The 25,933-nt window shown below is 48.9% G+C and overlaps 5 protein-coding genes across 6 annotated transcripts; 4 read left to right on the forward strand and 1 right to left on the reverse strand.

Moving 5' to 3' along the window:
• Window positions 1-521: 521 nt before the first annotated feature.
• PPTG_22836 (hypothetical protein) lies at window positions 522-982 on the forward strand (the record flags this gene model as incomplete). Its single annotated transcript, XM_008906711.1, has 2 exons — window positions 522-728; window positions 962-982. The coding sequence occupies 2 exons, from the start codon at window positions 522-524 to the stop codon at window positions 980-982; spliced, it is 228 nt and encodes a 75-aa protein (XP_008904959.1).
• A 582-nt stretch (window positions 983-1,564) lies between these two features.
• PPTG_11400 (hypothetical protein) lies at window positions 1,565-9,798 on the forward strand. Its single transcript, XM_008906712.1, has one exon. It carries the CDS (start codon window positions 1,616-1,618, stop codon window positions 9,215-9,217), a length of 7,602 nt encoding a protein of 2,533 aa, XP_008904960.1. The 5' UTR covers window positions 1,565-1,615; the 3' UTR covers window positions 9,218-9,798.
• Window positions 9,797-12,547, forward strand: PPTG_11401. 2 transcript variants are annotated; one of them, XM_008906714.1, is made up of 6 exons: window positions 9,921-9,970; window positions 10,084-10,574; window positions 10,646-10,836; window positions 10,894-11,562; window positions 11,626-11,694; window positions 11,759-12,547. In XM_008906714.1, the coding sequence occupies exons 2-6, from the start codon at window positions 10,098-10,100 to the stop codon at window positions 12,474-12,476; spliced, it is 2,124 nt and encodes a 707-aa protein (XP_008904962.1). In that variant the 5' UTR covers window positions 9,921-9,970; window positions 10,084-10,097; the 3' UTR covers window positions 12,477-12,547. The 2 variants fall into 2 exon arrangements, with proteins under 2 accessions (XP_008904961.1, XP_008904962.1); XM_008906713.1 differs by having other exon boundaries at window positions 9,797-10,574; window positions 11,759-12,476.
• Window positions 12,548-16,754: 4,207 nt separating this feature from the next.
• On the forward strand, window positions 16,755-17,754 carry PPTG_11402 (hypothetical protein; the record flags this gene model as incomplete). The annotated part of the gene is made up of 1 exon (XM_008906715.1): window positions 16,755-17,754. One exon carries the CDS (start codon window positions 16,755-16,757, stop codon window positions 17,676-17,678), a length of 924 nt encoding a protein of 307 aa, XP_008904963.1. The 3' UTR covers window positions 17,679-17,754.
• Window positions 17,755-18,563: 809 nt separating this feature from the next.
• On the reverse strand, window positions 18,564-25,909 carry PPTG_11403 (hypothetical protein). Its single transcript, XM_008906716.1, has one exon. It carries the CDS (start codon window positions 25,875-25,877, stop codon window positions 18,657-18,659), a length of 7,221 nt encoding a protein of 2,406 aa, XP_008904964.1. The 5' UTR covers window positions 25,878-25,909; the 3' UTR covers window positions 18,564-18,656.
• Between the last annotated feature and the right edge of the window lie 24 nt (window positions 25,910-25,933).

Below are 25,933 nucleotides of genomic sequence, written 5' to 3' on the forward strand. Positions count from 1 at the left end.
AAGCGCCAACTCCACACTACGTTTTGTTTTGACTGGTCAAGAATGGAGATTGCGGAGAACTGTAAGAAATGCATCACATCTAAGACTAAGTGGCATGGAGGGCCGCAAGCATACGGCAAGTAGCTACCAAGAGATGTGCATGTTGTTGATCCGTTCCACGTCGTATACGTCGATACATTGGGTACCTATGGAAATGAGCGCTAATATGCGCCGACTGTAGTGGGTGATGCAACTCGTTGGATGGAGGAATCAATCCAGCCACGTAACCAAGGAAAGGCGACGTAGTAGAATTTGATACGACATGGTTGTGTCGCTATAATACCCGCGTCCAAAACGGTGATATTTGATGGGGAAACGAATCTAACATAACAAAGAGAGATGCTGGCCAATTATGCGATCAAGCCGAACCGATCTCCGCCAACAATCCACAGGCGAACGCTATTTGTGAACGCGAGTAGTATGTGCTGAGTAATCGCATTAGAGATAGTGACTGGTGCAAAGTGCTTCAATACTTTTTTCGCATGTGCATTCTACCACACAATTGTAAGAACTACTACTGCAACCTAATATTTGGGCAAATCCTGATTACGCGCGCGCTTTACGAGGCAAACTGGAACTACTTGTGCAAGCGCAATTTTGGCACAACTTTACAAGATAATGACCGTGTGAGCAGCGCAAGACAGCAGCGCTTCTACGAAGTAGGCGGCCACGCATTCCAGCCTAAGATCGTAAGAACAAACCCAGAAAGGTGGCAAACGGCTTTCGCTGTCGTAGCAGTGCACGACAATGACGCTGGCACTCTGGACCAAGGAACAACGTAGCAACGAGCAAACTTTTGTCGAGTTTTCCCATGCTTATTGGCTGTCAGCATGGCAGAGTGATAAGGGCACCGACATATTGATGATGACTTTCAATGCAGCAACCAAGGTGAAGTTGCATGTTGCTTATTAGTTCTTTCTAGGTTCTCGTCTACCAGTCGTGAACAAGACACGACAACAAACTAACATAAAGTATCAGCCTTCAATTCGCCTTCTTCGAAGCTTTTCTTCGAGCCAAGGGTATATCACCTCGCTTCTAAATGACATGTTGGTTTTGTGCTGCTCCACTTCTTAAGGTTTCCATACGATGCTTTCTGCGTGACAATCTTATTCTGGTGGAGCGCCAGTCCATCAGGAAGAGTTGAAAGTCCTTAGGTTTAGCATAGACATTGTAGAGGCATATAGAATCTCGCCCGTGTATTCTAGCCGTTCCATGGCAAAGGTTGAGGTGTTGGTGAACTGTGAAACACGAAGATTTGTCAAAAAACATATTTTGACCAATGGGCGTCCACGGCATTAAGATGGATACACTTGTAGTCCCTACCAGAAAACCAAATCAGTAGGGACTCCCTACACCATATTAGGGAGTCCCTACTGATTAGCACTTATGGGACCATTTGTGTTCGCCACACCAGTTTCCGTTTTGTCAATTCCCTTGAGTTTTCTGAACATTCAGGTTTTATTCATAACAATTCCATTAGCATATTTAAACAATTACAACTACGTTTTCAAAAAATCATCATTCACGTTGCACCCCAAATTCCAATTCCGCACTGGCAACGCGAGGATCGGCGGCCATGGCGAACGCGCGACTCAAGCAGGCGCGGCGCCGCGCGTCTTCTCGCAGCTCCAACGCCGCGCAATCTGCAGCCCATCCTCCTGCACAGACGCTGCCATCTTCATCCCTCGCTCAGAGCACTCCGACACCGCGAGATGAGCAGATTTCCGATGCCCAGAGTGAACAGGCGGCACTCCAAGCCGCTCTCTTGGAGCGAAAATCCGTCCTAGAGGATAAAATTCAAGCTCTTACACTAGGTAAGACCATGCACAAAGAGGCTGAACCGGGCTGTGATCCTTCAGGCCGACGTGTGGCCCGCTGTCATCGAGATTATCTACTCCAAGAGATGGAGTGGATGGCTGCGGACTTCTCCCAGGAGAGAAAATGGCGACTGCGCAACGCTAAGATGCTCAGCCAGACGCTGGTATCCCATTTGGACAGACAAGAGCAGCGACTCGCTCGTCAACGGAAGAGCGAGGAGATCGCTAGACGTAGAACCGCCGCCAGAGTGGGTAGAGACGTCAAGAAGTTCTGGACCAAGATCGACAAGATCATCGCCTTCAAGGTGAAGCTACAGGCCGATGAACTGAGACAGAGACACATGCAGAAGCATCTGGTGCAGCTTGTAGAGCAGACGGAGAAGTACGCGACGGCTTTGGTCGCGAGTTTCCAGGAGGCTGAAGAGATGAAGGAAGAGAGGGCGAATGAAGAGTATAAAACTGTGGAGAGTGAGAACAGTGACGCAGATTTTGAGTTGGTAGACGAGGAGGAAGATGATGAGACGACTATCGAAGCTGAGGAGAGGAGAAGTGGACCCATTTCGAGACGACAAGCAGCGGCGGAAATTGCGACGTTGCAGGAGGAAGGAGAGATGTCCATTGAGGAGCTTAGAGCGAGATATGCTGCGATGGAGGAGAGTGATGGAGCTGAGGCTGGTGGCAGCAGTGAAGATGGGGAGTTTGAGTTGACGGAGGAAGAAGAAGACGATGAGACGACGATCGCTGCTGAAGAACGAAGGAATGGACCGGTGTCGAGGAGAGAGGCAGCTGCAGAGGTGGCTGAGTTGCAGGAGGAGAATGAGTTGTCGATAGAGGAGCTGCGTGCACGATATGCTGAAGCATTAGGGGCTGAGGACGAGGCATCTGGAGCTGATCAAGATGATGTCATGGACGTGGTGAATGATGGTGATGTCGCGGACGTGGATTTTATACTGACAAGGCGTGACGAAGAGGATCAGGCTGATGACGAGACTACTATTGCAGAGGAGGAAAGGTTAGAGGGGGACGTCTCGCCATCCCAGAAGGCAGAAGAGTTGAGGCTGCTTCAAGAGGAGGGCGAGATGTCTATTGAGCAGCTTCGAGCAAGATATGCAGCAGCATCAGGCGATGAGTCGAGCAACCATGAAGACGAAGACTCTGGGTCAGATGAAGAGCATGACGCAGCAAACAGAGAAGTGGAGCGTCCCGAGGCTGACGAAACCAATGCAGAAGAGGTTGCTGTCCCTGCTTCTGATGCAATTACAACTCCAGCTAGGAAAAATGGCTACAAGCGGCCTTATCTCTTGACATCACGCCTTGATCTGCGAGAGTATCAAGAAGCTGGCGTCAATTGGCTCATCAGCATGTGCGAGCGACGCATCAACGGCATTCTAGCAGATGAAATGGGCCTTGGCAAGACTATTCAGACGATCTCTCTTCTGGCTCACCTCGCATGCGCTCAAGGGCTGTGGGGGCCTCACCTTATTGTAGTCCCCACTAGTTGTCTAGTGAATTGGGAAATGGAGTTCAAGCGTTGGTGTCCGGCGTTTAAAGTACTGACGTATTTCGGCTCTGCCAAGCGCCGTAAGGAACTGCGGCAAGGTTGGTCAAAACAGAACGCGTTTCAAGTGTGCATTACAAGTTACCAGCTGGTTGTGCAAGACGCGCATTGCTTCAAGCGCAAGAAATGGTATTATCTGATCCTCGACGAAGCACACAACATCAAGAACTGGAAGAGTTTAAGGTGGCAAACGCTGCTGACATTCAGCTCGCAACGCCGGCTATTGCTCACAGGAACGCCGCTGCAGAATAACTTGTTGGAGCTCTGGGCTCTCATGCATTTCCTGATGCCGCACGTGTTCGCATCTCGGAAGGAATTCAGCTATTGGTTCCAGAATCCTCTGGCGCTTATGGTGGAGAATGGGACTGATCCAGCCCAGTCCGGGGATAATGGAGTCGAAGGTGGCAAGGACTTGGTGACTCAACTGCACGGTATCATTCGTCCGTTTGTTCTACGTCGATTGAAGAAAGATGTGGCGAAACAGTTGCCCGGAAAGTTCGAGCATGTGATCACTTGTCAGTTGTCCAAGCGCCAGCGATTTCTGTACGAAGATTTTATATCGCGAAGCAGTACACGACGCGCGATGTTTGGTCGTGGAAAAGGGCGTGGGGCTAATTTCATGAGCATGATGAACGTCCTGATGCAGCTGCGGAAGGTATGCAACCATCCGGATTTGTTCGAACCACGGCCGATTGCGTCTCCGTTGGATATGCCCAGTATTCACGTGCATGTGCCTTCACGCTGTGGATATTTGGTAGACGAGATAGTGAATGAGCGTCCTCGTGTGGCGCTTTGGACAGGTCATAACTTACCAGAGCTGGAGTTACTGCGCAGTGATAAGTTCAGCTCGAAACGACGAAGAGAACTCTTCTTCTACGACGTGAGTGCCCCGCTACCAGATGATACAATAGCGACTGTGCCGCCTGCGTACGAAGGGAAGAAAGATATCGTTCGAAGGATCATGAAACTTGCAGCTAGACGACGAGAATACTGGGAGCAGACACGTGCCAGTGTGTCAAAGCTGCAAAAGATTCACGTTGGATTGTACCTTGACGAACCTGTATATGGAGATGCTCTTATCCGAGCTTGCACGATGCCAACGTTCATCTCACCAGCCATGGAGGTGCACATGCATCACGCTCGACCTTTTCTCGACGACCGTGAGCCGACACAAGCTCTACAAGCTATGGTACGAGACCCCGAGGAGAGACTAGAATCTCTACAGGCTTTGGTCAACAAGTCCGTCTGCTATGTTCCGAAGGCCCGTGCGAGGCCTGCTCGTGTGATCTATGGAGGTGGCGGCTTCGTTTATGACAACAACTTCGTGTTGTCTCGTAAAGCGCAGGCTGAGGAGCTCGAGATGAAACATGCGCACCCTGTAGCCAATCGCATCCTGACTCCGTATTATAACTCGTTCAAGCGCACACAGTTATTTTTCCCTGACAAGGCGCTGGTGCAATTTGACTGCGGTAAACTACAGCAACTTGCAGTGCTGCTGCGCACGCTAAAGCGCGGAGGTCATCGGTGTCTCATCTTTACACAAATGAGCTCGATGCTGAACATCCTCGAAGTGTTTTTGAACCTGCACGGTCACACATATTTCCGTCTTGATGGTGCGACCAAAGTGGACAAGCGGCAGATGCTGATGGAGCGTTTCAACCGCGACGAGAAGATCTTCTGCTTCATTTTGAGCACGCGAAGTGGTGGCTTGGGTATTAATCTTACTGGGGCAGACGCTGTGATCTTCTACGACTCAGACTGGAATCCCGCGATGGATGCACAGGCTCAGGACCGTGCTCACCGTATCGGACAGACGCGCGATGTTCATATCTATCGACTGGTGAGTGAACATACAGTGGAGGAGAATATTCTTCGCAAGGCGCAACAGAAACGTCACTTGGACTTCTTGGTCATGTCGGAGGGTCAGTTTACCACGGATTTCTTCTCTAAGGCGAGTTTACGCGAGCTTATGATAGGCACGGGGGAAGAACCGGAGGATATCGAGTCGGAATCGGAAGATGAAGGCTCTGATGAAGACATGGACGACAATGAAGTGTCGCTTGATACGGTAGAGAATGCTATGGCTCAGCTTGAAGATGAAGAAGATGTCGTGGCGATGAAAGGCGCTCGGGCCGAGTATTTGCAGGAACTGAACGAGTTCGACGACGATGCAGCGCGTGTACCTCAGTCAGGGGATACGGCTTCAAAACCGTCAACACCATCGTCGGTAGTGTCGGGTAGTACTGCTGCGAGTGAGAAGGGAGACGACGATGATGAGTTTGGACACGACGATGCAGCAGAAGACGACGCAGCTGAAGAGACAGGAATTGGACGAGGTCGAAGAGGAAGTAGACGTGACCTAGCAACACCTGATGGGTCAGAACATGAGAGTATGGATGAGGAGGACAAGAAGACCGTAAAGTCGAGGAAACGACAGCGTCGCAGCTCGAATGACCGGAGAAAAACGCCGAAGCGACCGAAGCTCTCGGCACCCCAAGATCTTAACGGAAAGAATGTCGATAAGGTTCGTGAGAAAGCTCGTGATGCTGCTGAGGAGCAAAAGTTGCAAGCTTGGAAGGCGTCAGTGCAATCTCTACAGGGATTCGAAGACTCGTTGAACCCCGTGGATCGCTACGCACTTCATTTCCGCGAAGATGTGGATCCTCTGTATGCGTACACACCTGCTCAACAAGCAGCAGCTCTGGCCGGGGTGGAGTCGAATCCAACAGCACCTACTTTGCTAGAAGACATCGAGCAGACTGAAGCTGAGAAGCGGGAGGAAGAGGCTCGGCTTATTGCAGAAGGGGAACTTGTGGTCGGTCAGATTGAAGACAACGAGGAGACTAACTCAGAGCAGATAGCAGAGCGATACACCGAGCTATACCGTCGCGAGCGAGCGCACGTTCTCTTTGAGAGTCGGAAGCGTCTTCTTACGGGTGCAGCTTGGTCGCTCATGAAGTGTGCGAACACTGGCCAGCCCTTCTACTTCAATGCCGATACCCGTGAAGCAACGTGGGAGTGTCCTCCAGTGTGGATCGCGAACGAGCAGCTCAAGAGCGCCCAGAAGAGAGGTTATGAAGGCTTGCCACCGCCAGCGTTGCACCGTGTGATGTCGCTGTTGTCTCCATATCCGGAACGGCATCGAGCGCAGATGGTATGTCGGAGTTGGCACACGGCAGCGCAGCATCAATCGCTGTACGTCAAGGTGTCGGCTAGCGACTTTGAGTCAGGTTTGCCAGTGTCTTTAGCCAAGGTTCTCGCGAAGGTGGCTCCAGGTGACACTGTTCTCTTCGGTGCAGGTGTGTATCAACTGGATGAAACGCTGGAAATCTCGAAGAGCCTGAGGTTATTAGCAGCCCCGGACTCGCACGTGGAGCTACAGATGCATTCGTGTCGTGCGCAACTTCGCTGGAGTGCTCGTGGTGGCGTCATTTGCGGCTTCCATTTCACTCGAACTAGCAGTACTCCTGATGTTGCTGCACGTGAGATAAAACCGAGTAGTGATGTCAAAGAAGGAACGCCCGTGGTCAAGGAAAGTAGACGTGTGTTACGCAAGCAGAACAAGAAGTTAGCGAACTGGCAGCATTTGTTGAGTGTGGTGGGGGACGGACAACTGCGTGTGGAGTACTGCGAGTTTGACGGCAATGGGCTGGGTAATGCGTGTGTGTGCGTCTGGGGTCGTGCAGAGAAGAAGAAGAAGAAAAAGAAGAAACGTGGTGGAGGTAGTAGGTCCAGCTCGGCTCCGACATCAAAGCCTGGCACACCTCTTGTTGGACTGTCACCAGCTTCGACTCCGGCTGCCACACCACGAGCTTCTGCACCAGCCACACCAGTAGTTTCTATCAAGCTTGTTGCTACACCATCAGTCTCAGCAGCAACCCCAACGACTACAACGCAGGTTTCCACGCCTGTGGCTGCTGTGAATACGACGCAACGTGTTGCGCCTTCAACACCGAAGGCTCCAGTTCCAGTGGTTACTGCTACACCTGCAGCGCAAATCGCCAAGTCTACGTCTGCCACTCCAGTGTCTACAGTGTTGCATAGTACGACTCCTTCTACTCCTGTGAGTACCATCACAAGGATAGTGGCTCCACCAGTTTCTAGGCCGGTGAGTATTGCCCCGAGGGCTACTACGCCGATGTCAACTTCTGGAGGGACTTCAACGCCGCGTGTTACTACACCATCGACTGCTACGCCGAGACCTACTAAGTCTACTATCCCTGCCGCAGACACGTTGCTGGTGCTTCAGAATTGTCGTATTAGAGGAGCTGGAAGCTCGGGTGTGCTTCTTGTGCGTGGATCTTTGGTGATGACGCTGAATACTGTGGAAGGGAATGCGCACTCGGGTGTGACGGTGCTGGGTGGACAGGCCTTGATGCGACGGAACAAGATCCAGCGAAATGCTCGCTTCGGCTTGCGACTGCTTTATCACGCTGGTAATGTGATCGTGGAAGACAACGTGGTGTTTGGAAATGCGTGTGGCAACCTGGACGTCGACAACTCGGGCCGACGCTTCGTTGTTCGCTTGAACGACATGGACAAAGGCAAGAAGACGACCGAGAAGCTGCCACATTCGCACGGCAAGCTACGACTGAAGACATATCGCGTGCTGGAGAAAGAAGTGCCACGTCCTGTGCCTGTCCCTAGTGTTACAAGTGCCACAAGTGAGTACTGGAAGAGACAACTGACTGGTACTGGAACAGTGACACCACCAGCGTCAGCGGCATCGACGACAGCTACTCCGGCTAGACCTGTCATCTCTGCTAACAACATGATGGCAGCTAGGATTCCAATGGGCTTTATGCGGCCTGTAATGTTCCCACAAGGATCTAACGCGCTGCATGTGTCACATCTGCCGATGGCATTTGCGTCGCTGGGAGCGAAGCCTACGATACCCTCCGTGACGTTGAACCGATCAACTACAAGTGCGCAACTACCCACGACTGTTGCGAATCTGCAACGGACTGTAAGTGCTCCTGGTGCTGCTGCTAGACCCGTCACTATACCTGGAACTACGAGTGTCACTACCACAACAACAAGTACCGTAGCTACACCGAGTGGAATGTCTGTGCCGAAGTATCAACGAAAGCGTCGACCCAACACGCAGCAGATTGTTGTCGGTGGTCGAGAGATTGTGCTGCGTGACACGTGCGAGAAACCCACGGAGAAGGTAGTGAAGCCACGACGTCCCAAAAATCCGCAGACGCCAGTGCCTACGTCTACAACCCAGCAGATGACATCACCCTCTGCGCTTCAACTGAAATTCGCTCCTGGCTCAACAGCAGCAGCAGTGGCAGCAGCGATGAGTGCGATGATGTCGAACACAGCGAAGCTACAAGCTGCTGCTAAGACGCAGGTTCATACAGGTACTCCGGTTGTAAGTACAGGAGCGACCAAACCAGCAACACCTTCGACTACGATGAGTACTGTTGACGTGAAGCCTGTAACACCAAAGCCAGTGGTGACTATTACGGCGCCACTCCAGGCGGTAAGCACTCCGTCAGCCGTCACACAGACGAAAGCGACTGCATCAGTGGCACCAGCAGCTCAAACTGCAGTGGTTTCGACTGTCAGTTCTAAGACAGGTACACCGCAACCTACAGTCGCTGCAGCACCGGCGGTGAAGGTTGGAAATATGTCGACGGTGACTTCAAAGGCGACGGTACCTGATTCATCGACCGTACCCGCAAATGAGTCTGCAAAGCCAGGAGAAAAGCGGAAGTTGGAGGCTGCAATAGAAACAACGGAGAAGAGTTCTGGAGCTGGCGATGACCAGCCAGAAAAGAAGGTGAGCAAGCTATAAGCGAGGGTACACTGGGTCTATGACGATAGAGGAGAAAAACACAATGCTTCACAATCTATTTATCAATGAACAAAGCGACGAGACTTTGAGCTAAAGCTGTCAAGGTGCGGAGTTACTTGCAGTGGACTAGTTATACAAGTGATCGAACACTGCAGCACATAGATTTCCTTTAGGGACACAGATTTTATACCACTGCGAATGGTCGCTGATGCAGGGAGCTCCACCAGCGACGAGAAGATCTCGATCACATTTGAAGGCGCGTAAATCGCGAGTGCCGAATCCACAGCCGCACTAGCCAAACGAAAGATGTGAGTTGTGTGACATTACTGGTGAATACGTTAGTACCAGTGATTCAAATTTGCACGGTGGTAACAACAGAAGCCAGAAACTGAAATTGGCGAGACCTTAAAATGACAGCGAGTTGATCATCGAAAAAAAAATCGCGCTGACGTAGATGTACATGAGCGATGGTATATCAATGAGCAGGCATGCTTTCCAAGTGCCTGCCAATTAATACAAAGTTAGCCTCGGTGAATGCAAAAAAAAAAAAAAGAAAAAAGAAACGCACTCCTAATTTGGACTACATTTGGATTGGTGCATGCCGGCGTCTCCGCTCATGGAGTCTGGGATGCCCACCGATCAAATCTCCTCGATTGCAGGAACCTCTTCAGCCTGGCAACACTGTGGAGATGTTGAGATGCACAGCCCGAGCGATGGCTCATCCAAAACACACGCCAGCCAGCTTTTTAACGTGTCAGTCACGTCGTTTCCAGGTCCCCTATTATCAACACTTCATTCTACACCACTAAAAACACTCAAGTCGCGAAGAAACATTCACCCTGAACTGTCTCCTGGTGCTCTCCAAGGACCAAGCAAACGAATGCCAGCACGTAAAAGAGAACTGCAGGTTGATCCAAACAAGTTTTCAAGGTTTGTGGTGATTTTTATGAAGTCTTTGGTTGGAGCTATGGCATTATTGTGCTTCGTGTGGACAATTTGGCTCATATTGTTGACAATTAAACCAAATGAGACGGTCAACTGGGTCATGAAGACGGAAACCTTCGATGACGGCTCGTTCTGGTTAATGGTTGACCCTCCAATTGAAATGGCTTCGCTGTCTGTATGTGGATTTTTGCTAGTGGCGATTGGATATGCTTCGGTATTTGTAAAGGTTATTCAACAGCCAAAGCACACGAGATTAGTCAGACATGCATCTCGGCTGGAATCCATGACTACAAATTTGCGCAAAGATATCATTTCTAGCGCAAGTAAGCAGCGCGAAAACAAGGTGACGACGGTCCTCGCTCACTCGGTATTGCTACTGGTCAAAGACGATAGTGTGGCTGTGAAGATCGTGGTAAGAATTGATCTTGAACATCATAACTTATCTAAATACTGGTCTAACATCGCTTTATTTACTACACACAGCGAGTCTGGATAAAATTCGCCGACCTCGCAATCGAGTCGCTTATTCTATACCAGATCCTAGAGGAGGGCTCACCCTCTCTGCTAGTAGCGGTGTTTTCTACCATTGTAGGGATGAATGCGTTGTCATGTGCGCTTATGATGTTTCTTCCGAATGACCAAACAGGACTGAGCGAAATTATCGTCGATACACTGTAAGTATCGACTGTTGTAATTTTTCTAAATCTTACTATCTCCTTGTATGGTTTCAGATTTGACTTTCTGGTTGCGGTGGGTTATCCAATTCTAATGGTTATTTACTGCCTATCAACATTTGGACTTGATCACGCAAAAATTGCGATTAACTTGAAAGTTTTTCCTGCTGGGTATTTCGAGAGGAATGCAAGTGTTATCGCAGATCCAGTGCAGACAGACATCATCTACAAAACTCTAAAGTCCCTTCAAATTTTCACGTTACTGGACTTCACTCTACGAGTCGGAGTTCACGTGGTTTTCTCATATCGATTGTCTCGAGTGGCTGATCTTATACGTGACTCAAGTAGGAGACCCGCACGACTGTATCCAAAGCGACATTTTCTATGCACCATGGCATTGGTTGTATTCGCAGTTATCCTAGCCATATTTGTTCAGAAAAGCATGTGGACATCCGCAATGGCCTGTCAGCGCCATCTTGAGTGCGCTGTCAAAGCTCATCGTTGGATTATTGTAGATCAAGATTCAATGACTCAGTGTCCATGTTTGGTCCTTATTGACGGTGATCTGGCACCCAAAACATTTGAGAGTTGGCAGCAACCTGAGGATGTGACTCTCAAAGTCACACAGCTAGCTACGACAGGAGACCTACGTACAATTCAACTCACGAATCGATATTTTCCGACGTTACCGGAGCAGTTGCGACGATGCAGTAGAATGCGGCATTTGTACGTTATTCTGTTTTCAAAATTTATGTCATATGGCGTTTTCACAAGTTTGCGTCGCTATAGATCACTCGTTTACACGCACACTGACACGCTCCCCGCTTGGATCAAAGAATATACCCATTTGGAGTATCTGTAAGTCCAATCTGTGATTACTATACAAGAATCGATGTGTGTTCTCAAATTTTTTTGTTTCTAGGTATGTCGAGGGGACATTTGACAGCTCACTGGTCGAACTTCCGCCGGATATGCTCGATGAGATGCCATTGTTGACGTTTATTCACTTGGGGATGCATCTACGACTGCAAAGGCTGCCTTCGTTCAACGGCCTGAAGAACCTGAAAGCACTCACATTGGCTCTGTTTGTCTCGCTAGTTGAGTTGCCCTCGTTCGACAATTTGTCCAACTTGGAGCGCTTGGTGCTAACCTACGTACCACGTATTGAAATTCTCCCTGATCTGAAGGCAGTGCAGAAGCTCAAAGCCTTCTCGGTTAACGATCGCGGGGGTTGGTGCTGCAATGGATTTCTCGGTGAATGTAATCTGCAAGACCCTTTTTGTGCTGCCCACCCCTTTTGGGGAATACCTCCAGCCTCATGTTTACCATCGAGCAGAACTGCATCGAGTGAGACTATAGCGGTGGTTGATAAGTTCCCTTCTACTGTCTGTAAGCCTGTGGAATCGAGATCTCCGGGGCCAGGTTTTCCATCTCCAGACACTATCTCCCAGTGTGATGGTGTTCTTTATCGCAAATGTCATCTGCCTGGGGTCGAAGAAGCCATGTGCTACAATGCAAGATTCATGGCAATCTTCTGCATGCCTGATCCGTTAGTGATCGAGATGCGACGACGTCAAATTCAGCTGGGTGTGGGAGATCTATGCAATCCCGACCAAGAAGCCTGGTTGGGATGTCTGTAGTCCGTTTAGACCGAAACAAATTTCGTTCTTTTTTGCAATAAGAATTGGTATTTATCAGCACCGGTGAGCAGCTTAATTGGATTTCATCATAAGGGAAAATGTCAGTCTAGTAGCCTCGGTCTGCTTCCCTTACTAAATCATCGATATCAAGTATCTGATTGGCACGTGCCAGGTAGCGTTGAAAAGAGGTACAAAGCCCGGTTTTATAGATTAAATTGGTGCAGGTAATAGCGTTTTGTACATGCTTTCATTGCGATTCCGCGAATTGGTGCCCTTGCCAGTTTAGTAGCCCCTTGACTTGATCAAAGTATGCTTTGGTTCACCAGAAAGAGCGTTATGGAGGGAACCGTCTTTCGCTGACCAATAGAAATCGCTTGCTAAAACGTGACTCGATACATGTTTAATTGGCTAATGAGGAAGGCTACGAAACTGACCTTTGCTCTTTTCTCTAATCCTTGTTGGTGCCACAATGATTGCAGTACACTGCCGATGCTTGAATCTCTATAGCAACTGCTCAACAAGGTCTTCATGTCTGTAAGGATTCTATTGAAAAAGCGAAAAACAATTAGTAAAAACAAATAGAAGGCCACCTTTCATCATCATATCAGTGCACTGGAGATTGTTAACCTCAGAATAAACCCTTCTTTTACGAAACATATATTATTGTAAGCATTACAAACTCCTACATTATTTTTCTGACCTGTGCAAATATCGGGAAAATTTGAGATTTGGTCCGCTATTACTATTTACTAACGGTTGAACTTTAACTAGTAGGGCGCGTGCGTTACTTTAAATTTATGTGACGGTTTCCAAGTGCGTGTGAGGATTTATCAACTATACTAGACAGTAATAATATAAAAACGGTGTGGATCAAATCACCAACAGCATTTTATTGATTTGCAGTTATCGTGACATCCGCCCTTCCCCGTAAACGTATACGTTTTACAGATATTAGTTTCTCTGTAGTGATACGCGCTCACTTTGTACACCTAATAGGTCCGCTGCGGACCCACAATTCATCTCTGATAGAATAAGGGTTAACCCTTTTTACAACCAGAGATGAATTGTTTAAAGGGTTAAACCTTTCACTACCAGAGATTAAAAGGGTTTAAGTGCTGCAATTAGGTCGTCCGCGACTTAACTGCGACTTAAACTGTGAATGCATATACACATTTTTTGAGTTGGGATTATGGATCAGAGTTGTGGCCATAACATTCTCCAACCGAAATTGGGGAAATGTTAAATCCGCCCGATTTACCATGGTGCTACTCCAACGTCGGTTTGCCGTGTAGGCATTATAGCTGTGGTGAAATAGAAGAACTGAGTCTATTGAAAGACTAATTTTTTATCTATCTGGTTATACTGTCCAATATTCTGCATGGTTGAATATTTGGCGGTTATACTAGATATTTTCAATGGTACCCTGCAAAGGCATGGACTACTCCAGTTTTCTTATATATCCTTTATCAAATGTCTTACATTATTAGCTCACCTGAAAATCTCTAAATAATGTCTAAATATCCGCTGTGTAGGCTTACTCGTGTGCAAATCGGGCATCATCAGTGACCGATATTGCTACAGATATTTTTAGATTTCATTCAGATATTCTTCCTGATGCCAAGCTGTTCCAGCAGCGGTCAATCTTTTTTTTTTTTCACAATACCGTCGAGAACCCTTTCGCTGTCGTTCTCCACTCTGGATCTCGAATAATACTTTCCACACTTCCACCCACTCCGCTTTATAAAACGAAATGAAAACTGCAGCACCGCCTGCACAGACGAAGAAATAACAACAATTGTTTCTTAAAAATTGCAAAAGAAAAATCGTTATGTGACACGAATGTTGACCCAGTTTTCGCTACGCATTTCGATCTACGCAGTTTTCTGGATTTAATATCCAGAGTCCTACCCGGGATTGTGGCGACGTTGTAATCCTTTGATTATTAATACGTAGTCTTAAAACGATATAGATGCATCCCCGTTCTCTATATATTGGCTTGTTATGTACACTAACCCTTTGGATATTTATATATTCCGTGAAGGTTGACCCATTCGGAGAAGATTACAATTAAGTGCCAGTTAGAATTATTCGAAACTTTCGTGTAGTTTATCCGACATTTGGTGTACCTACCGAGGTTGACAACCTTCCATCAATCCTGCCACAGTTCAGCCCGCGAGAGCAACACGACGTTGGCAAAACGTCGCTGGCTGTGTCTGTAAATGGAGGAATGCTTTACATTTACTGACAGCCGTACCTCGTGTTCTCATGCCAGGTTTGGCTATCAACTCACCAAAAATATGCGGTTAGCAAAACTTGTTTGCCTGCTGTCGTGAGCCCTTGATGACGCCCGATTTGCACACGAGTAAGCCTACGCAGCGGATATTTAGACATTATTTAGAGATTTTCAGGTGAGCCATTATCCAACCGTATTCGACGACCATGTAGTTGGTTGTCGTCTTTTTACGACCAAACAGAGCTTGCTTTTTTGCGTTTTTAACTGGTTTCTACTTTTTACGACGTTGCATATTCGCCGCGATTTACGGTACGTCCATGACGACAACAAAGCTTTAGTCGCACAGAATCCAGAGCTGTTCCATTATGTATTCTTGGTGCTTCCCGAAAAACTTTTTCATGGATTTCCCCGTACGACGTCATGACTGGCAGAGCGTTGTTATCTGGATTGGCAATCCAGAGCTGGGCAAAACCCAAGATTTTAGGAGTTTCCTTGTCGAAGAACGACAAGAAGCACCACAAAGACGTCCATCTCCAACCATCGTATTTTGCGGGTGGTCAGATCCCGGACTCGAGCACATCTCTCCGATTTATTTACGATGTTAACTCATTTGTCACCCATTTGTCCTTCTCCCGTTTTGATGGTAACTACCAAGATCTGATCATGTGGGAGCAACTCACAGACGCGGTTCGCGTAGCTTTGAATGGCAGCAACAAATTCGGGAGAGCGGAAGTCCCATTTAGTGATGAACACTACCAAGACCATCTCCATAATGCGTGGCCACTCCAGCTTTATGAAACAAACGCTCGAAATGAGAGAAGTACCGCTCCGTCATAGGGATAACAAAAAAATACACCTTTTCAAATTGGCCTGCCAACAGATCGCAGGTAAATTCAATCATGACCAAGGGAGGTACGGTAGGGTGATTACAAGAAGATGAGTTAATCGCCAGAGGTCCGCGACGATGAAGGTAACATTCCACAAGCTATCTCGCTTGGACCTTGTAACTAGAGCACGCTCACCACCGACGGATCAGCATCAAAAACGTGTGCTAAGCCGTTATGCGATACAACTATGTATACAAGTGATTCACGAATGAATGCCAGCTGTACGTTTTCTAGATTTCCATTAAAAAAAAATGAATTCAGGGCTGCAGTCAGGTGCGTGACTTCGCGCTAAGGATTCCTCGGGACTGGGCGCAACTCGTCGTTGTTTTTTTAGTCTTAAACAGATAGCATCCCTTTCAAATTGACTGACGCGTCAAATCGTTGCATCCAGTCGTTTCAAGTCCGTTTTAGTTACTTCGCAGTTTATTTCTTATCTAAATGACATTAATGTATTACTGAGAATCGATACGTTAGAAGTACTATTTCTTCGAGTATATGCACTGCTTTATCGTTGGGTCATGCTGCCTGCAGAGACACCGGTATTACAAGGAATAAACAATAATATTTTAATTATGTTACGAGCACTTTCAAAATGAAAGGAAGTAGCTATTCGTGGTATTTATCATTTTTTTACTTGATAACATGATTTTTATTAGCATCACGTCATACGTGGAATATTTGATGTCAGCTGGAATGTTAGAATAAGTGGTTTTTCTATTCGCTTTCAAATTCGTTGACTGATACTACTGCAATACAGTCTGTAGGTTGTCGCTTTGCAGCTGATGGTGGCGGGCCACTCACTGGCGTCACGGCAGCAGGTTTGCCAGTCACATCGCCGGCATGTATTGTCCAACTACTTTTAGTACACGTAATTTGTATTAAAAAGCGATAGTATTTATGGCGAAGTGTCGACAGCAAGCTGCAAATCTTTGGTAATACATGTACACGAACGAATACAAGCAGCCTGCTCGTATTCATTCGTGTATTACCAGTCAGCTTGAAGCAGAACGGGTAAAACATCGAAGCAAGCTAGCGCTGCCCTCACAACTCGCAAACATGCATTTCCGAAGAATGACTGTCGATCGAAAGAAATTGTTGAGCCAGCTCCAAGGCTTAGGAATCACTTCCGTTCGCATGGCCATTATTGATTTCTCCGCCATGGCGTCAAGTACCCACTCCTCTCGCGTTTCGACCAAACAGCTTTTGGCCACTACGCTGGTTGCCTTAGCAGCCTGCAGCAATGCTCACGCCGCTGCGACCAACAACTCTACTTCTGTCGATCACGCTACGTTTGGTGACATCAGGTCAGGTAGCGACAAGTGTGTTATCGGAAACCCCAATGCGGGGGGAGTCACCCGTGAGCAGATCGACTGGGTGTGGGAGAACACGATGAAAAAGTACGTCACCACGCCTCAGTTCGGGAACCTCATCTTCGACCAGCTCGTGAACAACAAGGGCAAGCTCAGCTACTGCGTGCGTTGGGAGAACGAGAAGAAGCTGACCAAGGCCGTGGCATCCAAGTTCCAAGCCATGATCGAGCAGCAGATCAACCTCTGGAACCGCTGGCTGGTGGGCTACAACTGCTGGCCAATCGACAAAATCGACGTCACGGTGGTGGGCTTTGCCGTGCGCGACAAGTCGATCATGGACTGGGACGACGACTCGCTGGGCACTATCTACGAGGGTATTCTGGACCAGGAAGGCAACCCCAAATGTCCAGATGAATGCTACAAGCACCGAGGGCAAGCTGCGAGCGCTGATACGAGTGAGTGCAAGGGTGCGCCGTTCGATATGTCGCTATGGCCGTCGGTATCACCGGGAGAAAATGCTGTCGGCACAGACGGCGACTGGGGCCAACGCATCGAAGTGAACCATTTCCTGGAAAATCTGGACCAGGAGCAGCAAATGGTCATGCTGCACGAGATTGGTCACGGCTTCGGTTTGCCGGAGATGTACGTGTCTGAGAACAAACCTGCCGACTATCCTGCTTGTGTGATGGATGAAGGTGCCACGCTGACGGAGGGCGATGGCTGGTTGCTTCGCAGCGTCTTGGAGAATATTAGATCTCGCTTGAACTACTAAGCAAGATTGAGAATCGCCCGTGATGTAGTGGGCTGACCGCTGGATGATAAAATAACGTTGATGTTTGTGTTGCCTGAATCATTTTTGTAACAGTTAATGATCGTATCGGTACTGCTATTCCGCGAGCCCCAACTTCACTTAAAGAATACGCGCAATTGAAAAGGGTACTAGGTACACCGTAGAGTGGGCCGAATCTGAAGATAATGCTGTCAAAACAGCAATTCATGTGCCGTAGAAATTAGATCGAGTTTGCACATGTTTTTTCATGCGATGGTCGTATATAGCTTTTTTTTTGGCGAGGCATGTACAATAGAGCACTGTTAGTGTACAAATATACAACAAAACAATAAATCTAAAAAAAAACTAATGAGCTCCGTGCATCGCATGCTAATTTTTTTTATGTTACTGTGTGCTTCACTTGCAGGCCCTTCGTGTCGTATTGTACTTAGTTCGAGTACGTAAACCGCAGGATATATCTGCTGCATTGCCCAATTCACCTCATGCGTGAATTAATTCTATTAATATTGCTCTGGTATGCAAGTTTTTCATCGAATTAAATTATTCTAAGTTTTATTCAAATTCGATTTTCTAAAAGTTGAAAACAGAACGCGTTTTCAATTGACGATCCTCCCGCCAAAATTCGAAACGCTATAGAATTTCGACTTACCATTATTACATTTTAGGGCTCAGTAAGCAGATCACTCTAATTTCCTGTCGTACTTCGAAAAGAGTAACTATTAGAATGCTTGCGTTTCCGCCAGCAAACCACAGCTCTACTCTGTCTCCAGCATATGTCAGTGAGCGCAGTTGTGTTCATTCATTCTAACAACAACATAAATTAAAATTTAAGATTCGCGGTGGCCATGTTGCGACTGAGCACCGACATCTTCAGAAGGCTGAGAAGTTAATATTTTTATGGTTAATGCTCTTTGTGTCTTAAAATGGGCATCCAAGTCTATCCCGATGCTTATTTTTCTCTTACATGAGTAATGGCTGTGCAGCTTCGCGCTCCAAACGCTGGACAGTCTCTAAGAGCCACTCGAAGTTGTGCTGCTGCGCAATGCGCTTTAGCAGCCGCATCGTTTCCAGGAGCGATTCACGCACTCCAGGTATCAGCGCGTACGTGCCAGAACAAGGGCAATACTCGCGCATTTTGTGCTCGGCTGGAAGGTGGCACTTGCGGCAGTACAGATCCTGCAACTGGTAAGCAACAGACTGCGCCTGCACCAACTCCACAAGTCGCATTTCGAACGCGGTTTTGTCGTATAATGCGAAGCATCGAGGGCAATGCCAGGCAACAGCCGCGTCGGTGTCCTCATCATTTTCCTGTCCCTCGTCGTCTTCATCGGAACGTGATGCGTTTCCCTTGAAGAGCTGAGGGTCTCGACATAGGTCGACAGACCGGCAAAGATTGCAATTAAGGCAGATGACGTCTTGCACCGTAAATGACAGTGACGGGTTGCGAAACTGGGATTCCTCACCGAATTCACTCGTGTGCAGCAACTTAAGCAACGTGCGTCTCATCTTGCCCACTTGAGTCTCCACACTTGGCTCCAGCTGGAATACTGCAGTCACAAATTTCACCAATTCCAGTGCAGGCGACTCCATTGACAGATGCGATCCAGCAAACACAGGGAAGCTGTCCCGATCCATGTTGTGCGTCAGAATCTCAGGAACTAGACGCAGCATCTTGTCGGAAAAGTACGACGATACGAGCTTTTGCGAATACTTGGCAAGTGGACTCAACTGCTTCTCATCCTCATCCAAAGGCTGTCCATCATCCTCAGCAACGTCCACCTTGGCGTCGTCGCCCTTTGCGAGCCTTCTACGCTGGAACTCCGCACGTCTGCGGATGAATTGACCAACCAAGATGAGAAAATACTCGTCCACGCCACGTGGCAAGTAGTTGGCGATATTCCAGTGAGCTACGATCTCCAGAGCTTTCTCTCCATTGTCGTCGTGATCAGTCTCCTCTTCTTGTTCTTCCTCTGGCACCACGTTCTTCAGCAAAATGCAGCCGTAGTTCTCCGCATCCAGAAACAAAAGGTTCGAGAAGTATTTCTTCGGAGTAAAGTTGAGCACCTGGAAGAGTTCGTTGGACAGCACAGTCTGCAAGATGAAGTTTAGGTACGTCTGGGCATCGCGCACTGACTTTTTCTTGGTGCACACGATGATCTTACTGAAGTCTGCGTACACGATTTGTGAGCCAAGTCGCCTGAACTCTGCGAGGAGCTGCAAGAACAACTTCTCCATCAACCGCTTAACCATCGCATGCAATGCCGGATCGAAACTCAAAGAGTTTGGAGAGCACAGCCACCGATAAAACTGCTGCAGCACGTGATCCGCAAACTTGTTCCGACTCGCCAAGAAATCCTTGAAGAGCGTCGTCACCATCACACGCAGCAAGCGGAAAGCTTCGTGACAACTCTCCTCGGCATCTCCTTCTGCTACTGCTGGAGCAGCGGAGCCTTCTGCCTTCGCACTCTCACCACCTTCACCATTGCCGTCAAAATCGATCTCCATCTGATGCGCTACTCCCAGGCCCTCAATACTATGGATCTGAGACGCCACGAGAATTGCGTTGACTGCAAGACCATCCAGCTCTAGCTCAACGCACACATCCACGAAAGATCCCTTATCGCAGACCACAATAGACGTGTCTACACGGTGCTGTGAAGCGGCATCGCTCTTCTGCTGTTGTGCCGATCCCAACAGCGATTGACTAAAGAGCTGTTGGAACTGCTGCTCCTGCTCCTTGCCTCCCAGGTCTGGTAGTGATGTTGGCGAGTGCCACCACAGATGCTTGTGCTTGGTCAAGATACGCGAGTACAAGGTGTCCAAGATGGCGATGGAGTGGTCACCTGTGAAGTTACCCACAGGCAGATGTGCGTAGCGAGCGCAGTCCAGCACATCCGCATAGTACTGCGTCATCTCGAAACAGCGCGTCAGCATCTTTTCTCCCATGATTTTCCGCCACGTCAGCGCTGGGAAGAGCGTGTCTTCTTCATTCCACGGCAGCATAGCAACAGGGAAGCTGTGAAGGCCCTGCATCTTTTCACGAAGTCGCTTGCTGGACGGAATGCACGTCTGCGCCACTACAATCGTTGGTTTTGGGGCAAGCTGCTTGTTCGAAGCTAGTCGTGCGAGAGTCGCATTCACGCCGGAGAAAGCTTCCTGTGTTGTTCTGACGACGTGCGTCTTGAATGAGCAGCTCTGGATAGGAGCAGCGACACCTTCCTCTTGTGATTCCAGAAGAAGTTGTTCGAAGAAATTCTTCAAATCGGAACCTCGAGACTTGACGTTCGAGACTGGATCCACGTACCAAACGTTGGCATCGCCCTCGCTGACTGCCTTTCCCAAGCTCTCAGCACTGGCGACGTCGTCTTCCTCTTTCAGCACGACCAAGCCCAGAATGGCGCGCTTCTTCTGCTGCGCAAAATACAGCAACACCCTCCGCATTAGCGAGTTTGCCTGAGGAGCTCCATTAGCCGTTAGCAAGTGCTGGGGGTCCATGAGATATGGTGCTTGTGCCGTGGATTGGAACTGTAAGTCGCTGAGTTCGTATTCCTGATTGGTGCTGGAGAGGTGCGGGTTGACTACCTTGGCCACGCAGCCAAGAGCACAAACTGCTCGCGTCAACGCAGACACCTGCAGTTCGTACACGCCCTTCACATGAGGGTCGCCGAGAATCTGACTGATCTCCTTGTGATATTGTTGATACTGCTGCTCGCTGAGCTTTACCTCCAGTACCGATTGAGGTTTGGACGAAAAGTGAGGCACAATCCGAGATACACGACGCGATCCTGGTAGCAACGAAAGCAAACTATCATGATCAGCATCTTCGCACGTGATGTAGAATACTCGTGGCATCTTCAGGGTAATTCGCTGAAGCATTTGCGAATGAGCAGTTAGAACCCAGCACGTGAAAATTCCTCCCTGTTCTTGCTGAATCTCCACAATCTGCCAGTACTCGCGCTGCAATGCGCTTCCAGCATTAAAGACAAAGTTCTCCATACCAACTCCGTTGCCTTTTGCAGCAAGAACACTGGTGGATCCACTCTGGAAACGCTTTGCACTGCCGTGTGCGCTGTTCGCCATTCCAAATCCACCCGCACCACCATAATTGTGCATTCGTTCCTCTCGCTCACGTCGCCGCTTGCCGAGCATGGACTTCCACTTCTTCTTTCGGTTCTTCAGCCACTCGGTGAATGGCACATCTCCGAGCTTCATCTTAGCCGCAGGTATGTCGTCCACACCGTCGTCATCGATCTCCTCGATCGGACTACTGCTGTCATCTCCGTCACTTGTTTTCTTTCCCCGCTTTCGTGAGATGGGTTTTCCAAGTCGTGAAGGCTGTTTTCCTTTCATCAAGTCCTCCATATCGATCAACTCAGCCACGTAGTCTCCATTGTCCGAGCCCTTAGCAGCAGCCTTAAAGAACTGCTTCATGTTACCCTGCTGGTGTTTGGCATTCTTCTCACGAACCTGCTTCCTCATCCAGTCTGGAAGCTCAATGCGAGGCACCGGATTCTTCACGTTCTGGAAAGCGGCTGGAAGCGAGATAATCTTCTGCACCGTCGAAGCGAAACGCGTGCGGTAATAATCCCAGTCGAGAATGGAGCGAATGTCGAAGTCCTGGAGGTGAGGATCTCTCAACCACTTCTTCAAGAAGTGCTTCTTTACAGCATCTTCCGTTGCGAAAATGGCCGTCGGGATAGCTCGCTCTGTCACCTTTTCGCCGTAAGGACGTGCGGCAATAATCATTTTGCACGTTAAGCCTTTGTCCTTGATCATTTCTTCGCCGAGAAACTCACCCAAACGCCTGGCAGTGGTGATAGAGGTTGATTTCTGACCTTCGTACTCGTCCAGCTTGCCAGACATACTCTTGTTCTCCGTAATCAACGCCATTAACTCTTCGTCATCCATTGACTTGCCTCGAGTATCAATCACATCAAGCCAACGATTCGCGCATTTCGCAACGGATGCATAACATTCTTCTAGACTGTCACCATCGAGAAAGCACTCGAACACCTGCGACTGGAACGCTTTGATAAGCTGCAGCTCACCACGTCGCTTGAGCTCAAAGCCCTTCAACTCGGCCAGAGAGTGATCAAAGTTGAACACTGCATACCGCTTCTTCAACAGCTTTCCCTCTTCGGTAGACGCAGGGAGGACCATGGCTTTGTATGGACCATCCACCTCGAATAGAATGGAGCACTCTTTGTGCGAGTTGTATTTACCTGTTGCGGGGTCCAGCTCGTGATATTGCGGGTTAGTGAACTTTGCGTGTACATCAGCGTTTAGCATCACACACGGATATGAGATACTTCTTGAGCCACCATCCTTGAGCTTAAAGGAGAAAGTTTCGGGGAATGACTTGGGTAGAATAGCCCAAATACCATCGGTATCCAGCTCCAGCGGCCGTCCAATTTGCTCTACCAGCTCACGAGCACCAGTAATGATGTTGGAACCCGTGTGCGTCACGATACCAGCCATCTCCATTGAGTGCCAGCGAGCACCCTTACGCATCACATAACCATAGAAGGAGTTCAGGATACACTTGTGAGCCAGCTGGAGGGAGTCGTACACAAGACACTTATTCTGCGCATCAATCTTCGCCAGCAGATCGTTCGCCTCGGCGGCTTGCCCCACTTTCTTCTTCCAGACCTTTGTCAGTCCCTTGTACTCGTAACGACGATCACGGAAAGCCCGCACTGTGTTCACATAGAATGGATTCTCGCGCATGCAAACTGTGGCCGATCGCTTTTGCTCCTCAGTCACCTTAGTTTTCTTGTATACACTTGAACAGTATGACTTGAATCGCTGTTTCAGCAGCAGTTCTTGCTTGTCTTTAGGAAGCTGAGCATAAGGAACAGTAGATTGCGCGCTACGGTTGGGCACCTTGGTCATCTCTCCGTTCGCTGCACCCCCCTTCTTCTCCAAAGGAAAGTTCTCATACTCAAGCTGAGTCTTGATGGAGTAGTACTCAGGTCGCGTGGCAGGATAGAAATCACCACGCCATACCCAATCCATTTCACGCTGGCACGAAGCGTCTTTATCCTGAATAGCTGCTCGACCGCACTCAGTATTGAACGCGCAAGCGGCACAGTCAGCCTCATTCACAATAGCGCACGGCTGCAATCGGTTGGTGAGAATAATGTTCGGGTACATGGCAGCTACATCCAAGTGGTAAATCAGTGGCTCTTCCTTCCGGTTTGGCCTCTCGCGAAGTCCAACAAGGCGGTCAACAATATCCTGTTTAACTTCTTCATAGTTGGCAACACTGTCGACTGGAACATTCATCTCAACCTCCAAGGAGAACGTAAGGTCACGGTCGATATTGTCGATCAACTGCTGGAACGCACTAGGCACCAGCTGGAAGTCGTACAAGAAATCAGCGCGAAAGACTCCAGACTCCAAACACTCAACGTGTCCACCCACATAGGTCTCGCTCTCGACTAGGTGACCTTTGTAGAATTTTTCTTCGCGGGCTGAACTCTGCTTGTTTGGGCAAATAATGCTGCCTCCAAAAGCTTCAACCATTAGCAAAGCTTCGCAAAGAGTACCTGAGCCCTTTCGAAGCACATCTTCAGAGCCCAAAGGAATAATTGTGCATAGCGAGAAAACGAATAGGTGTACGTACTTATCGTACAAGTAAAACGTGGCGACGGCATCGGAAACTGAGTACGACGCCATCTTCAGTGGCTCATCACGAGCCAATGCAACCATATCTTCTGCATCCACCTCGACTGGATCGTATCCCAACTTGTATTTCGTCACGGCTTTCAAGCCCTGACTTCCCTGTGGTAGATACGAATCGCGCTTCACCCAGCAGAATGCGTCCATGTGCACACTGCAGCGTCCACGATACTCGCCACTGCGCTCATCGAGAGAAACGCCGATTTCACGCGCCATGTTGATGCCGTGAACTTGTGCACGCGCATCAATGAAGGGCCAATCGAAGAAATCACCGTTATAAGTCACGAAAATGTGCGGCTTCTCTTCAATCACGTGCTCGAAGAAGCGCTTCAGAAGCTGTTCTTCATTCTCCTCATTAAACACGATGAAAGGGCCAGGATAATCCTCCTTGGGAGTATACTCGAAGTCTTGGATCTCTTCTGACACGAACTCGCGATTCACAATCAAGTATCCCTGCTTGTCGATCATGTACGAAATCATGTAAATCTGGTCCACCTGTGCGTCCGGAAACTTCAGAGGTGCCTTGGTACACTCGATATCGAAGGCACATACCACAGGCTCAGCCTTATCCACCATATCCTTCTGTCGTCTCACATCCGAGGGCGAGTACGGCGCCGTGGGATCATAGTTCACGTGATACCACGCACCCACACGGATGTCCAGATCAATGGCAACTCGCATGGGGTACGGCACGTCATATTCTCTCAGTTCTAGTAGTGAGCTCTCGCTCTCATCTGTGCTTGTTCCTTTAGCTCCATCTGTATCCCCGCCAAAGACGAGATCATCCTCCGTCACTTGTTCTCGTGTCTGTCCCTGCATCTCATAGGCTTGTCGCGCCTGCAATCTCTCCTGGTTCCTGGCCACCAAAGGGGCAAGCTCTTTCTTCACGGTCATCAAATCCGTGACCGTGGCGAAGCTCAGCTTGACGTACAAGGCCTTCTTGCCGTTAAGATGGTCAGCCATGTCAAGATCCTCACGGAAAACCCTCTCCGCTTTGGCCACGAGGCCTTCAAACTGCCTCAGACAGTATGCAATGACTTCCTGTGACCTGTTGGCTTCGGGACGAACGTAGAAGTAAGGCTGATAGATGATGCGGGTCTTGAAGGCCTTACCGTCCTGCTCTAGGAAGTACAATTCGAGACCGCTGACCTCGTTCTTGCCCTCCACCGGATCGGGCAGCGTACACGCACGTAGATTGAGCAGCCAACCAAGCTTAGCGTGGTCTTCTCCGTCCATTGTAGCGTCTGACTGCTCCTTCCTGCCCTCTCCTTCTTGTTCTAATAACTCCGGGAGGAGATAGAAGCCGAATTTCTTGTCGAGTTCGTCACCTTTTTTGAGGGCGTACTGTTTGGCTTCCGTCATGCCGCGGCCCGGTCGGTTGCGCTGGGCATTGGCGCGTGCACCCTGAGAGTTACGTGCCCAAGCTGAACCTCCACCGCGACTGTAAGGGTTGCGGGTGGCGTTGCCGCCGCCATATTGCGTCTTACCGCGCTCTGCCATGAGGATGAAGGCGCTTGGTGGCGGTGTCCGCGCGGAATTAGAAGAATGAAGGTCAC

Source organism: Phytophthora parasitica (assembly GCF_000247585.1).
Source record: "Phytophthora parasitica INRA-310 unplaced genomic scaffold supercont2.24, whole genome shotgun sequence".
NCBI classification, from domain to species: Eukaryota; Oomycota; class Peronosporomycetes; order Peronosporales; family Peronosporaceae; genus Phytophthora; species Phytophthora nicotianae.